This window comes from Coccomyxa subellipsoidea, assembly GCF_000258705.1.
Source record: "Coccomyxa subellipsoidea C-169, whole genome shotgun sequence".
Taxonomy (NCBI): Eukaryota; Viridiplantae; Chlorophyta; class Trebouxiophyceae; family Coccomyxaceae; genus Coccomyxa; species Coccomyxa subellipsoidea.
Genome location: NW_005178037.1, coordinates 375,414 through 389,721, shown reverse-complemented (window position 1 = coordinate 389,721; position 14,308 = coordinate 375,414). Strand labels below are relative to the sequence as shown.

General features: G+C 51.2%; 3 protein-coding genes across 3 annotated transcripts; 1 reads left to right on the top strand and 2 right to left on the bottom strand.

The window, feature by feature from the left end:
* Positions 1-1,686: 1,686 nt before the first annotated feature.
* COCSUDRAFT_41251 (hypothetical protein) lies at positions 1,687-10,051 on the top strand (the record flags this gene model as incomplete). Its single annotated transcript, XM_005648380.1, has 15 exons — positions 1,687-1,824; positions 1,875-2,049; positions 2,226-2,417; positions 2,919-3,080; positions 3,291-3,395; positions 3,639-3,799; positions 3,988-4,042; positions 4,772-4,862; positions 4,982-5,154; positions 5,354-5,537; positions 6,270-6,330; positions 8,292-8,477; positions 8,789-8,809; positions 9,826-9,951; positions 9,989-10,051. The coding sequence occupies 15 exons, from the start codon at positions 1,687-1,689 to the stop codon at positions 10,049-10,051; spliced, it is 1,893 nt and encodes a 630-aa protein (XP_005648437.1).
* Positions 10,052-10,347: 296 nt separating this feature from the next.
* Positions 10,348-11,584, bottom strand: COCSUDRAFT_32899 (glutaredoxin). The gene is made up of 3 exons (XM_005648379.1): positions 11,366-11,584; positions 11,062-11,146; positions 10,348-10,691 (listed from the first exon to the last, which is right to left on the bottom strand). The coding sequence occupies exons 1-3, from the start codon at positions 11,419-11,421 to the stop codon at positions 10,509-10,511; spliced, it is 324 nt and encodes a 107-aa protein (XP_005648436.1). The 5' UTR covers positions 11,422-11,584; the 3' UTR covers positions 10,348-10,508.
* A 933-nt stretch (positions 11,585-12,517) lies between these two features.
* Positions 12,518-13,800, bottom strand: COCSUDRAFT_62421 (glutaredoxin-1; the record flags this gene model as incomplete). Its single annotated transcript, XM_005648378.1, has 4 exons — positions 12,518-12,613; positions 13,047-13,157; positions 13,515-13,599; positions 13,739-13,800. 4 exons carry the CDS (start codon positions 13,798-13,800, stop codon positions 12,518-12,520), a joined length of 354 nt encoding a protein of 117 aa, XP_005648435.1.
* Positions 13,801-14,308: the final 508 nt, after the last annotated feature.

The window sequence follows — 14,308 nt, the reverse complement described above, 5'->3', positions numbered from 1 at the left end:
ACAGGTTGCATGGTCTGCGTTGACGCAGCAATACGGCGAGAGATGCATTGCTGCAGCCGTGGCTGTGAAATTCGCCATTCCGATATGACATACAGCCACTGTGACAGCAACAGCCAAGCTTGTATTCTTGTAGTAGCGCTGATATAGAATCATAAGTGAGCCCGAGCTGGGACAAGCTTATCTAGAGAGAGCCAGGGCCGATCATTCTTGAGAGGCGCCGGCGCAGCTATTGAATCTGTGTGTTTTCTTAGTTGTTGTTTTCTGGTTGGGCGCACCCTTGTGCAGCTACTTTTAGGTTATATCTCCGTTCTATTCATGTTCACAGGAGTCCTGTGACCTGTTCAGCACGACTGTGAATGAGGACTTGCCCCATGGGCCTTTGCAGCAGCCCTGCACAATTGTGTGCTGCAATTGCAGACTGCAGAAGGCAGAAGTCAATAAAATGAATTAGGAGGACCCCTTTTAGGAGTGGCCTTGTGAGACTATATCAGTACTTGTGAGACATGCGTCTTGCAGCAGCCCAGTGGAAGCTCGTGTCAGTTTTCCACCTCGGGGTGGCACAATATTCAAATATGGACCGATGCTTCGGCTGTTCGCTTTTTGGTGGGTGACTGTCACGTGCAGGGAAGTTTCTGGCCAAGGACTCTGATCTGTGTTTCTGCATGTCTCGGTTCACGAATTGGTTCCGCTCTGCTTCTCAGAATAAAAGTGCAATGTTAGACGAGAGCTGGCTATAGCAAAAAAAGATACGCACTCAGTCCGAATGCACATTAGCAACTTCCAAGGTTACGATGATAAAGAGTATCCTTCATGTGGTGGGCGAAACGACCCTCTTCCTGGCAGAAGAGCTCTAAAAATACCCGTATCCGCTCAAGTCTGCGAGATGAACAACAAGCCACGCTGTCAATGCCGGTTTGACTTCTGGACCATATAGGGCAGATGCCGCAAGACGATGAGCACCGAAGATTTCGACGCAGAGGCAGAATTGTCAAGGCTGCTCGAAAATTTTGCAGAAAGTTACAATCCAGATGCTGATTATGCAGACTCGATCAGCGGAGAAGATTCCGAACTACAGCACAAGGACTTTACAAAAGTGGCAGACCAGAATGCCTTGGACTTCAACACGGGAGCGCTGCAGCATATTGGAGAAGCACTCGAGAGCATAAAGCCATGTTTCTCAGCGCTTATCTCAGATTCAGCAGGGAACAACAACGATGGAGCAGATGTGAGACCCGACAACTAAACTAGCTGCCTTGCCCATGTGCTCCCTCACTGAAACGATGATGCTTTGAGACATTTCGCATGAGAGCTTGCAGCCTGCAGCTGGAAGTTCTGATGTTTAGAAATCACTGGTTCAGTGCGCGCAGGAGTCAGAAGTTGCACGCTCTATCAGAGCACTCGCAGTATGTGGCATAGAGGGAGACAGTGCAGCAAGCACCTCGGAGCTTGCCAACACACATCCAGCTTCCCAAGGGAATGCAGACTCCAGCGATAAGGAGAGCATCCTAGACCCTCAACAGAGAGAATTTGAGCATATCGCAACACCCCCAGCAGCGCCCAGATGCCACACCCAGAACCCGCGCTCTCCCCACACACCACCCAAGCCAGACACTAGCCGTCCCGTTGACAGCAGAAGGCAGCGCCAAACAGCCTCCCACCGTCAGCCAACCAGAAGCCTGCGCCGACATGCTTCACAGCACCACAGGCCTCCTTGCCTCACCCAACCTTCTCCTGGTCAGCTCAGCAGCAGCAGCAGAAACTCCATGGACTCCCAGCCAGGTCTCATGCGACCAGCTGACCCAACAGCAGAAGCAGCAGCAGCAGGTGCAGCAGGAGCAGCAGAGATAACAGCAGGGCTGCATGGGAGTCAGCAGGAAGGCGATGACCTGGCAGAACGGGTGGCGGCCTCCAGGGCGCTGTGCGCTGAGCTGGACCGCCAGCGTGCACAGCATGCCAGCTGGGAGGCCGCCCACCTGGCAGAGCGCCAGAAAATGCAGGCAGAGGTGCAGCGGGCGGTACTCCAATTTGCCAGGGAGCACGTAGCTGCAGGTGTGGTCATGGAGTGGTAACCACCTGCATGGACATCTCTGCTAATAATCTGCCATGAACAGAGCCTCCTTCCACCACGACAACACATGATGCAGGCTCTGGGGTCTTAAGCAGGGGGCATCTTTGTTCAGTGGCGTTGAGAGCTGGCCTCAGATGTGCCTGCGTGCTGTCTGCAGGCCGCATTGCCAGGGCATGGAGGAAATACAAAGCCAGTCATCCTCAGAAGCAGATGCTCCTGAGCAGGAGGAGTCAGCTGACACAGAGACGTGCATCGACACAATTGCCCAATAAGGGGCAGAAAGTGGGCCCACTTGCACCCCTGCACCCCAGGGCTGTCAAGGCGAATTCAGATGCCAGGCTGGCGCCCGGTCAGCACAGCGCTCTGCTGTCCACTGCTCGTCTCAAGCGGCGTTCCTTGCCAGCAGCCATGCAGACAAATGTGGATGTCGTCTGGGGGACAGTGTCTCGGGAGGCAGACAGCAAAAATGGCCTGGGTACTGCCCTGTTGGCGAGCAGGAGTGTCCTCGCGCAGCGGCAGGCTGCTGCTGAGAGGCAGCTGCACAGGGCGCTGAAGAGTGAGTCTCACCAGTATTTAGTGGGTCCAGAATGCCCAGGAATATCAACAAAATGCTGCTTACTGTGGTTTTGCAAGTCTTGTACAAGAATGTGATGTGACAATTAGCGTATCAAATATGCGAGCTGGTAGAGAGGATAGGATGACAAAGGGCTACCTGCATGCACACTTTCACTTGACGAATGCCAGATGACTAGCACAACGAATTCGTTTACTCTCATCTTCTTTCTTAGCATGCTGCAAACGATCGCAGGTATGCCGGTAGCTCAAGTGCGAGGTGCCATTGCACACGCAGCTTCTCAGGGCTGCGCAGCTGCCATGCTGCGGGAAGTCAAGGCGGCATGCTGCGCACGCGACGAGGAAGCTACCAGAAAACTCATGGAAGCTGCCGCAGCTGACCCTTTCAGCAGTGCGTCATTTCAGACAGCCTTCAATTGGGCTACGAGCCTAGGACTCGGTAAGCCACTTCAGATATTGTACCCTCGAAGAATAAAACATGCAGACTGATAAATGGACAAGAACGCTCCATGGCATGCCAAGTGGCCAAAACTTTCGGCTCAACTGTGTAATGCACCAGAAGGCGAACACTGATGAAGATTTTTATGATGATTAGAGTACTTTCAATGGTGACATGTTGTGAATCTTGACAGCTGGTGTGTGTACACAGACGCAGCATGCGCAGCGGCAATGGCTCTCATATCGCCGCGGAGAACAGCAGTGTCTGTGCGGCTGGCAAGAGAGGCACTGACCAGCCCAGCAGCCCAGCTGTCAGGTGAGCCTCGACAATCAAAAATAAATAGAGAATGTAGGCACTGTAGCACGTCTGCATGCAAGCCAAGCTCCAGTAGTCCAATTGTTATACTTCAGAAAGATGGCGGCTTGGCTTCTCCGTGGACTACTGGCAGAAGTGTTGCACATGTGTAGGGCACAAACATTCGTTTATTTGTCCACCTCAAACCTGGATTTGATGTGCCTTGACACTGTCAAGTTGACAGCGCTGACATTACTGTTGCAGGGCTGTTTGAGGAAGCGGAGCAGCTGGAGTTGGCTCAGGAGCTGCAGGCAGCTAAACAGAAGCTGCAGCAGAGGCAGCATGCAGCTGTAGCGGCTCTGCAGGCGGCTGCCATGCGAACGGACGCTGCCGCCTTTGCATCTGCCTTGTCAACAGCTTGGCTGGTACTCCGCACTTTCTTCCTTCCTTGGAGAACTTTATCTTTTCACCTTCCTTGGTGAATGGGAGAAACGTCTGCTCAACACCTGCTGCATGCTATGCTGTGCCATGGTGTTGCATAGCACAAGATATCCCCCTGTCAGGACTCACAATGGTTTATGCATTATTGTGACTGGCATGCATGCGTCTGCAGTGCAGACTCTGCACGCACAGAATACCGCCATATGTGCTTTACTACTTACTTTCAGGTGAGTGCACATGAAGATGAGGTCAGGGCGGCGGCTAGGCTGCTGGAGAGCCGCCTGCAGGAGGCGCCTGACCAGGGCACTGGTGGCTGGCACGCCCAGGATCGCCCTAGGACATCTGCTCGCACTTCAGAAGAGGGGCATCACTCATCAGGTGGGATAGCGATGCAAGCCAGCACCCATCTGGCCTGATCGGTTGTGCAAACCCCCAGCTGTAACGTCTACCCGGGAAGAGTTGCCGTACAGACCTTACTGTCATATATGACCCCTATGCTGCAGTGCTACATGATCTGCCAGAGAGCATTGGGGCCATCTTGACTAACCACGCCCTTCTGAATAAGATCATCAGATCTAAGCTCTGGACTATCCTGATTCTAAATAGCTGAACAAGTTTATCCATGTCTGTGCAGAGAGTGGGAGGGTGCTCACGAGCGGTCAGCTGGCAGGCATACTCCAGGGCAGTAGCTGTGGGGAGGTGACGCAGTTGAATCTTGGCCTGGAGCATCTGAGGAGCTTTGGCAGTGCCCTCAGCTGTTTGGCCAGCCTGGTGGAACTGTATGCACAGTCCAACTGCCTCACCAGCATCTCAGGCAAGCCCTCCAAGACCTTACCCTTTTTGTCCAGTTTTCTGATGTTCAGACCCTTCCCGATCAGAGTTGGAATTAGATCTGGACGGCATAAGCCTGCAACCGTTCACAGTTGATCCTTCAGCAGAAAACCTGTGCTGTGCAGGACTGGAGAGCTGCTTGAGCTTGCAAGTGCTGAATCTCAGCAACAATGCACTGACCAGCATCAAGGGTGTGAACAGGCTGACACTGCTCAGGTGCGCGCTGTGCACCCACATTTCAAGACCATTGTTCTGTCCGAGGCTGTGCAAACTACCAGTGTGACAAGGACACCACATTCAGTACTGTGAGGTCAAAACCTTCTGTCTGCTTGTAGGGAGGTAGATCTTAGTGTGAACAGCATCAGTAGCCTGGGAGGACTGCAGTGCTGCTCTGCACTGGAGAAACTCAATTTGGATGACAACAAGCTCATAAGTGTGGAAGGCGCCCTGCCAAGTGCAGCCCTTTCCTGGCTGTCACTGGCCAATAATTCACTGACAAGCATTGCAGGTGAATCCTGCTTCCACCACCTTTTTGAACATAAGCTGAACAACTGGCAGATTTTGCTGTTTTCCCTGCCTTCTGGAAAATTTGTTCTTTGTTCACTTTCATGGCCTTTATTGATCGCCATGAAAGAGAATGTGCCATGAAATAGGGCAAGGAAAGGAGAGGATGGATACTGATCAACGTAGGATTATGTGGTGTACAGGCATCTCTGCCTGCAGCATGCTGGACTATCTGTCCGTCCAAGGAAACCAGATAGCATCACTGTCAGGGCTGCAAACCTGCACCAGGCTGTGCCACCTGGACGCCGGTCTGAACCAGTTGACGGCGTTCCCAACCACCAGCCTCCCGCTGGATTCCCTGAGGCACCTTGTCCTAAACGGCAACAGGTCAGACCTATTCCATTTTTAGGCCCTCTTTTCCTGCCAGAGGCAAGGTCTGCACACAAGCTTCATATGATAAATCCCATTGATCCCATGTGCATGTGCACTCGATCGCTGGAACATCACACAAGCCTTCTCGTTGAGCAGCATGTATTGACAGTCAACTGTGTGAACTACCACCGTAGCGCAGTCGGTTCTTCTAATTTGGCGCTCATGTCTTGCATTCTGCCTTCTCCTGAATAAAGGATGCTTTGTGCAGGCTGACAAGCTTACCGCCGATGCCATGCATGCCGAGCTTGGAGGCTCTTTATCTGCAAGAAAATGAGATCAGCAGCGTGGGGCCCATGCATGGCCTGCCAGCACTGCGGCTGATCAACCTGTCATTCAACCAGCTTAGTAATTTGACCGTCCTAAACGCCTTCCTGCCACTCCCATCTCTGGCAGAGCTATACCTGAACGGCAACCCTGTAGAGACAGATGCCAGGCAGGCCCTTCCACCAGCCTACAACGCTCAGTCTTACATTCCCTTTTGCTTGTCAACTGACAAGAAGAGAAATTTCAGAATTTTTTGCAGCCAATGTGAATCGCAAGGGCTGGTGAAAGTCACAGGCAGATATTCAGTTAGTGTGTGTGTTTGTTGCCATCGTAGTTCTCTCATACTCACCCCGAAACTGACGATGCATGTTGTTCTATGTCAGATTTGAAGAAGAAATGACAGCTTGCAACTTGTGCTGGCAGGTATTTGGAGCAGCGAAGCAAGCTGCTCCCTCAGCTGGAGAAGGAGCACAGCCATGCGAAGGTGCCACACGAGGAATTGGAGGAAAGATTAATAAGTCACCTGGCAGCATCCTCTGTCACTCCGCTTGCTCTGCTACGCTGGCAGCTCACTGCCAGAGGGTCCCCTTTCCAATTGGGTGAGTTGGCAAGCCTTACTGCCATCATGCACTTCACAGAATGTGGGCTGTGCACACCTATTGCCTGTGCACGATCAGTTGGAGTTCAAAAGCAGCTGCTGATACTCTTGTTTTTTGGTGCTGATGCTTCTGTACCTGGTTTTGCTAGGTCATGCAGGCATGAGGAGGGCAGGAAGTGCTCTCAGTAACCACCCACTCTCAGTCAATTCGTCAGGGGCGTCAACGCAAGCAGAGCCGCGTGCACCTGAACGCGTCAATGCAGCATCCTTGGCGGTCATGCATCACAACAATCTGGCGCGCAGGCACTGGGCACTCTCACAGGTGAAGTATACCTTCATACTCGTAGAAAGATCCCATTGTCCGCAGGCTCCTTGCATTGTTCATTTCTGGTTTTTGCACTTCCGAGCTCCTCTTTACAACTCCCCTGCCATGTGTGGAAGTCATGGGTCACAAGGTGCCGGCATGGAATGAACAGCGCTGATAACACTGGGGGCACTCTTTCATACATCCCGGACACAGCCAGAAAGCAACCCATGCTCGGATCTGAAGTTGCCAGGCCTGGATATGCTGCCCTGAAAAAGAGGGCATCAGCAGGGACAGCAATACTTTCAAACATCTATTTCAAATCTGATATTTCAATTCTTGGCCCCGGCTGGCAGGGGCCGGTTTTAACTAATGAGCACCGTGCCCACGGTTGATTGGGTCTTGCTTGTCTCTGGTGAGTCCAACAAGGGGCAGGATTGTGGCAGCCTTCAACTGCACCTTGTCTGGACGTACATAGCCTTTTGGCAGTAAAAGCATGATTTTACCATTTCATTTCCAATTTCCATTTCCATTAAAAGCAGGATTTTTCCATTCCATTTCCATTTCCATTTCCATTTCCATTTCCATTTCCATTTCCATTCCCATTTCCATTTCCATTTCCATTTCCATTTCCATTTCCATTTATATTTCCATTCCATTTATATTTCCATTCCATTGCCATCCATTCCATTACCATTTCCATTTTATTTCCACTTCCATTTCCATTTCCATTTCCATTCCCATTTCCATTTCCATTTCCATTTCCATTTCCATTTCCATTTCCATTTCCATTTCCATTTCCATTTCCATTTCCATTTATATTTCCATTCCATTGCCATCCATTCCATTACCATTTCCATTTTATTTCCAATTCCATTTCCATTCATTTCCATTTCCATTTCCATTCCATTTCCATTTCCACTTCCATTTCCATTTCTATTTCCATTGCCATTTCCATTCCCATTTCCATTTCCTTTCCATTTCCACTTCCATTTCCATTTAACTACTGAGCACCGTGCCCACGGTTGATTGGGTCTTGCTTGTCTCTGGTGAGTCCAACAAGGGTCAGGATTGTGGCAGCCTTCAACTGCACCTTGTCTGGACGTACATAGCCTTTTGGCAGTAAAAGCATGATTTTACCATCTCATTTCCAATTCCCATTTCCATTAAAAGCAGGATTTTTCCATTCCATTTCCATTTACATTTCCATTTCCATTTCCATTTCCATTTCCATTTCCATTTCCATTTCCATTTTATTTCCACTTCCATTTTTATCTCTCTTTCCATTTCCATTTCCATCCATTTCCATTTCCATTTCCATTCCATTTCCATTTCCATTTCCTTCCATTTCCATTTCCATTCAACAAGCAGTTACATAACCGTTTAACAGACATTCGTACTTTGTATACTAAACCCTGCAGCCGTTCTGGGTCTTTCACGCCCCTCAGTCTTGCCACGTTGGAACAATAAACAATGAAATCTCGTGGAAGCACCGTCATATAATATTAATATGTAACAGTCTAATTCAAAGTCTGGTCTGTAGAGGATGGCGGGCAGGGTGCGGCGGCTGCTAGAGCGGGGAGAGGCGCTGCGGCAACGGTCCGCAATCACAATACAGGCGGCCTGGCGGGCTCACAGCACAAGGCGAGCCGCTCATCATGCTCAGCGCGAGCATGCAGCAGCCCGGCAGCGGTCAGCGGTCGAGGAGCGTGCTGCCCTGATCATCCAGGTGGAGCCTCCGCCTATTATTGTGCAGACCAAGTAAAGCATATAGAGTCTTGAACTGAGAAATACCTGCTGCCTATTCTCGCTCGAAGACCTGGCACTCTCATTCCTGGCTTGCTGTGACAGCCCTGCAATACCCACACTGTTTGTCTCAATGGATGATGCTGTGAGGCATCATTGGATTCCCTCCTTCGTCCTGTCAGCAAATGGGAGCCGGCTGGCGTTGATCCATAAAGGAGAGCACATCATTGTTTGCAGATATCGCTTGAAGGCGAAACGGGTTCATGGGTCTGAGGGATTTATATTGTGGTGCAGGCAGCGGTGCGCGGCTGGTGGGTGCGAAGCATGCTGCGCCGCACGAAGCTGAGCTCGCAGCTTGACCAAAGCGCAGCGCTGGATGAGTCACCTGCAGACAGCTGCACCAGTGATGATGATGAGGCTGAGCTGCTTGCCCTGGCGAGGTTTGCTGAGTCTGCAGCAGCTGCAATGCCTGCCGCAGCATGGGACTCTGCTTTGGGCCCGGTATCTTTGGGCGTGGCAGAACCTGGGGCCTCGATTGAGCTTGCGATTACCGGATTGCATGCGCATGCGCATGAGGAGCAATGCATTGCCAGTCCAGGAAGCTCAGAGGGTGGATGTCAGATTGTGGATCCAGTTCTTGAGAGCCATCATGTGAGCTGCACAGATGAGGGCTCGTCAGCGAGATATAGCAGAGCGACGTTATTCAGGGAGAGTGTCATGGCAGACACAGGGGCGATGCGGCAGAGCGTGACAGGCAAAGAGAAGGCTGACAGTAGGGTCCTTTCCTATGAGGAGATCATTGTCTGCTGGCCATCGGACGATGACAGCATGTTTGGCGACTCTGACGCAGACGTCACAAAGGCCGCCAGCTCATCAGTGACTCACATTAATAAGGAGGGCGGCAGCAGGCAGGGTGTGAATGTGCCAGGACTCGGCAGCAACATTCCGGCAGGATCACCAGAAGAGTCAGAGCATGCTGCATCAACGGTCGCATGTGCAGCAGAGAGCAAGTCTGCGCAAAGCGAGAGTGCACCAGGGGAAATTTGCCTATCAGGAGATGCCTCCCCTGGGCAGAGAAGCTCACTGCATGAGGTTGTATATGCAGAGCCGCTGTCTGACAAAGAGCTGCGCCGAAGAGTGGGTTACAGATCTTCCTACCCAGAAATATCACTTACTTCAACAGTGAATGACCCCGACATGCCCTGTGCAGAGGTGAACATAGGGCAGCTGTATGATGAATGATCCCCAGTAGAGAGGAAGATGCAGTCATATGCATGCATGCAATGATGCGGCAAGTGTCCTGAAGGGTGTATCTGGCTGCTGTGGAGCAGGTTGCCGTTGCTGGGGTCATGGAGGAGTGGAACTTCAAGGACTGGGCCACAGCGGAGGCTTTCTACAGGGCACAGCAGCACCAGACACGATCCAGGAGAGACCGCCAAAGGAACCACTCTCTAAAGGTAATGATCTTCTGTTGGATATGTTTGCTTTGCACAGTCGTTTTTGCACGAGATAGGAGTGTTGGAGAAGCTCGCCGCTGACTGTGTCGTGCATGTGTGAACAAAATGTTCCTCGTGTGACAGGACCCAAACGTGCGGCTGGCAAAGATCAAGTCCAAGGTAGAGGATCTAGCCCAGGCAGCGCCAAGCATGCATGCAGGAGCGCAGAGGTCTAGCATGCGTCTGCAAAGTACCACCAGCAGAAGGCGCTCCTCTGCTCTGTTTAGGGCGTAGCATCGCCGCATCGAATAAAAAATACCCTAGTGTTTGACATTCTGCCTGTTCCCTGGCATCTGATGGCCCTGACGGGTGAAACTGCAGTGGATTTAGACTTGGATTCTCGCACTTCACCCTATTGGCCAGTAATTCTTACATTTTTACATCGGCACAAAACTTCAGCAGCATGTTGCCAGCTTAGAACCCAAACAGCATGCAGCCAGGCTCCAAAAACTACCTCCCCTTTGTTGCTGCCCCCTCCAGCTATTCATCTATTCATCCCCTCAGAGCTTCATCACTGCTCAGGCTGCCATGGCTCCAACGTCGGCCAGCTTCGCCTGCAGCTCGCCAGATTTCTTCATCCTGACTGTGTCATCGCCGCCTCCAATGAACTTGCCCCCAATGAATACACGCGGCACTGAGCGGCCCCCAGTCAGCTGCTGTAAATAGTCCTGGATCTCGTCGCCGTCTGAGCGCTGGTCCAACTGCGCAGACACAACAAGACGATCAAAGTCTTGGAGCAGACGTGATGAGCTGGAAGCCAGGCAGTAGCTGCAGCAGAATATCTGTCCTTTTTATGTCCTCCCAACTCATTTTGGTCCACAAATTGAAGAATAGGGAATCTAAGTCCAGAAGGGCATCTCTCGGAGCTTCTGAGAACACTGACGCAACCGTAATAATTGCTCCTATCCTACACTCCTAAGTGTTTGACCTACTGGAAGTTAGGCAAGGCAGGCTGCTGCTGACAAATAGAATTCGAGATATGGCACAGAATTTTGGTTCGAACAGCGATGAAGCTGGAAAGGGCGTAGAAGTGTAGCATAAAATGCCATCTTCACTGTATTGTCATCGTACCTCTTCTACATCCACGGCATCTTTGGGCAGAAGAGAGAAAAGCGCATCCTTCGCCTTCTTGCAGTAGGGGCAGTATGACTTCGACCTGTGCAATCGTGGATTTCAGACCAGAACCACAAACTTTGGGATCCTAACACGTGATGTACAAAAGCGTCCATCTTTACTGCATTTAATGGTGCATTTGATTTATACATATCCATAAGTAATCTCAAAAATGTATGATGGCAGCAGATCATTTCAAAATAGTTGCTCGTTCCCAAAATACATCGTGCACAAAGCTTTTGGATGGATCCTTGTGACTCACCACACGACGACCTTGCCGTTCTTGATCTTGCTGTCGACGAATTCCTTGGTAGACATCTTTCCTTCGCTTTGTCCTTCCTCTGCTGCGTCTAGTCTAGAGCCGTATGTTGAGGGATGCGGATCTGGAGGCGTGTTCACCGGGTGATTTGGTTCTTTTCCTTTGGTCTTTGTCTCTGCCTTTTCTTTCGCTTTTGAGCACAATCCTCCCATGTGTGTAGAAATTCTCTGTAGAGTAATGCAATGGGTGTTACGTTTCCTTATGTCAGAGTAGAAGCTGATGCTTCACGTCATTCGCCAAACGCACGTGAGACATTCCCAGCCGAACGAGCTTCCCCACAGCTCCTCTGCATTAGGGGCAGAACCCACCCCTCAACCTCATCTGCTTTCCTGGATACTGCAATTCCAAGCTAAAAAAACATATCTTGCGATGCAAAAGCATGCTTGCATCATTCATGTGCTTACAGTAAAATTTTAAGCATTTCAAAGTTGTTGAGACATGCATGGCTGTCACACGGCTATACGGTACAGCCACAGCAATGTCAAGCTGACAATGTCAACCAACTGCTAGCCATCATGCAGGCAATAAATGCAGGCAATCATAGTCCATGGCATGGGCTCCATGCATGAAAATCTCAGCTGTGGGACACCACGCACATATCATTGATGCAATTGTGAGGCACCATGCACAACACCATGTGACTGATGTCAACACAATTCAGAGCCATCACCTCGGTCTTCTCAGATCTCTTCAAACGGCAGTTATTGTCTGCAGGATGCATTTCTGTGCAGGCAACTCGCACCACAAGATCCCAGCCCTCAGCGCCTCTCATCTCTCCCTTGCAGGTGCTTCCTGCGGCCCTCTGGTGTACACCCTTCTCTAATTTACAGTGTTGTTACATCAAGGCACCCTCGAGGCGCACGTGCATTCCATCCCTTGCTAGTCTTGAGCGAGCTGGTTGTCGCCTCTTTTCATGCCTCATCTCATGCGTTGAACGGCCAACAGACACTGCTGGTGAGACTGTGTCCTCTGCTTGAAGCAGCTGTGTCAGCACAGGCAGATCACTGCACCGCAGCGCAGCAGATGGTATATGGATGGATCGCGATGTGCGCAGTGCTACGCCGGCTGTTGCTGCTGCTGCTGATGATCTGGCGCTCAGGTGGTCACTCCTGGTCCGGGCGTGGGCATGCGCGTGTCCCTGGCAGCCAGCAGCGCAGGCAGCGTGCCAGTCTGCAGCAGGGCGATGGTCTCCTGCGGCACGCCATAAAGAAGGCCTTTCAAACATTTGAATCTGACAGCTGACAGCTGTGGCAGGGCAGAGTCATCAGGAAGCATTTGCTGTCAGGCCAGCAGTTGGCACAGCATGCTGAAGGATTTGCATCACTAGCAAATGATGGCAGCATCGTCACTTGTCTGGTTGACATCTGATGCAAGCAAGGAGTCACTGAGAGACACCCCGCTGTCCATCGGCATGCTGTGGGAGCATGGCATGCATGACGGCCAGAATGCCCATTCCCTGTCTCACAGTTGACATTGGAAATAGCAAAAAGCGGTCCCTGAGCCAAGTGCTGTCCAAATCATCATGCAGTGGGGGCATATGCTTCTGCATGCATGCTTCTCAGAATCGAGCAGGACTTAAATTGCAGGGGAATGCTAGGAGTGCAAAAACAAAGCAGTGGAGCACCTCAGAGCCGCCGATGAACTCGCCGTCGACGAAGACATAGGGCACGGTGGGCTTGCCGGTGAGCAGAGTCAGGTAGGCCTGGATTGCATCACCGTCCGGGCGCAGGTCAATCTGCACCCAGCCACACAGATCAGGCATCAGCTATCATTCTTTTGGATTGTCTACCCTGCTCAAAGTCAGCAATCAGACACCTGGAAGCACTTGCAGGCTAAAACTGGGCCGACCTTGGTGTACTTGCAGCTCTCTGTGAGTTTCTAGTGTGTACTAATGTCTGCCTGCTCAGTCCTGCCACTTGCCAAAAGGCAGCAACGCCTGTGCATGCCTCTGCAGTCTGCAACTGACCATGGGTGCAAGGAGGAGGAGGACTGCAACGTTGGCCTTGTGAAGGGATTGCTTTGTATGTGACATGAGGCACAAAATTAGCTACTGCATCTCTGGTCCAAGGAAACAGGGGAGGCGGTCACTTACGTCCTCGGTGTGGACCTTGCTCCGAGGCAGGACGGCGAACAGCGCTTCCTTGGTCAACTTCGTGTAGGGGCAGTAGCTCTTGCCCCTGCGCATCGTCAAATCTGGCCATGTCGCGTGCCTAATGGCAGTGAGTGTGTCACGAACAGAGCAGACACCTCGACCTTGCAATCTGCTCAACCCAGATCACCAGAAATTTCAAAAGCATATTATATGGAGTAGCGTACCACACCGCCACCGGATACTCAAGGATGATGCGGTCGACAATCGCTTTGACGGAGGATGCCATTGGGTCGTCTTCTTCTGTTGCTTTCTCAAACGGATCCTCCTGTGGGAAGTCAAAGGGTACGTTTGGATCTGCTTGCGCGGATATTCGGCTGTCAAAACTTTTCGGGATGGGGCAGAGTGGATCCTCAACTTTCCAGAGGACGGGATGTCGACGCTGACTCTGCACCCGCCTGCACTGAGGGAAACAGCAGCTCTGTCTCGGAGCGGTACTGGCAACACAGGGAAACTCCAAAACAACCATGAGCAGGCAGAAAGCTAGATAAACTGCTCGAAAAATTTTCACTCAAGGTTTAGAAGCTGCAGAAGCCTTGTCTTGCCAAAACTGGAAGACACCAAAGTCATCCCTGAATACACCCATCCCCCAACACAACCTATTTTCTGGTCTCCTTCATTGTGGGAAAATGTATCACATACCATTTTGTGCCATCCTAGGAAGATGGATGGCAATGGCAAAGCCTATTGATAACAAACACCCGCATGGAGTGGCATGAAGCTCAATATATAATAGT

Coding starts and splice junctions, on each gene's coding strand:
- COCSUDRAFT_32899 (XM_005648379.1), bottom strand. CDS start 11,421: ATGTCTACCAAGGAATTCGTCGACAGCAAGATCAAGAACGGCAAGGTC. Junction 11,147..11,365: donor AACGGCAAGGTCGTCGTGTG/GTGAGTCACAAG, acceptor ACGATTGCACAG/GTCGAAGTCATACTGCCCCT. Junction 10,692..11,061: donor ATGCCGTGGATGTAGAAGAG/GTACGATGACAA, acceptor GTGTCTGCGCAG/TTGGACCAGCGCTCAGACGG.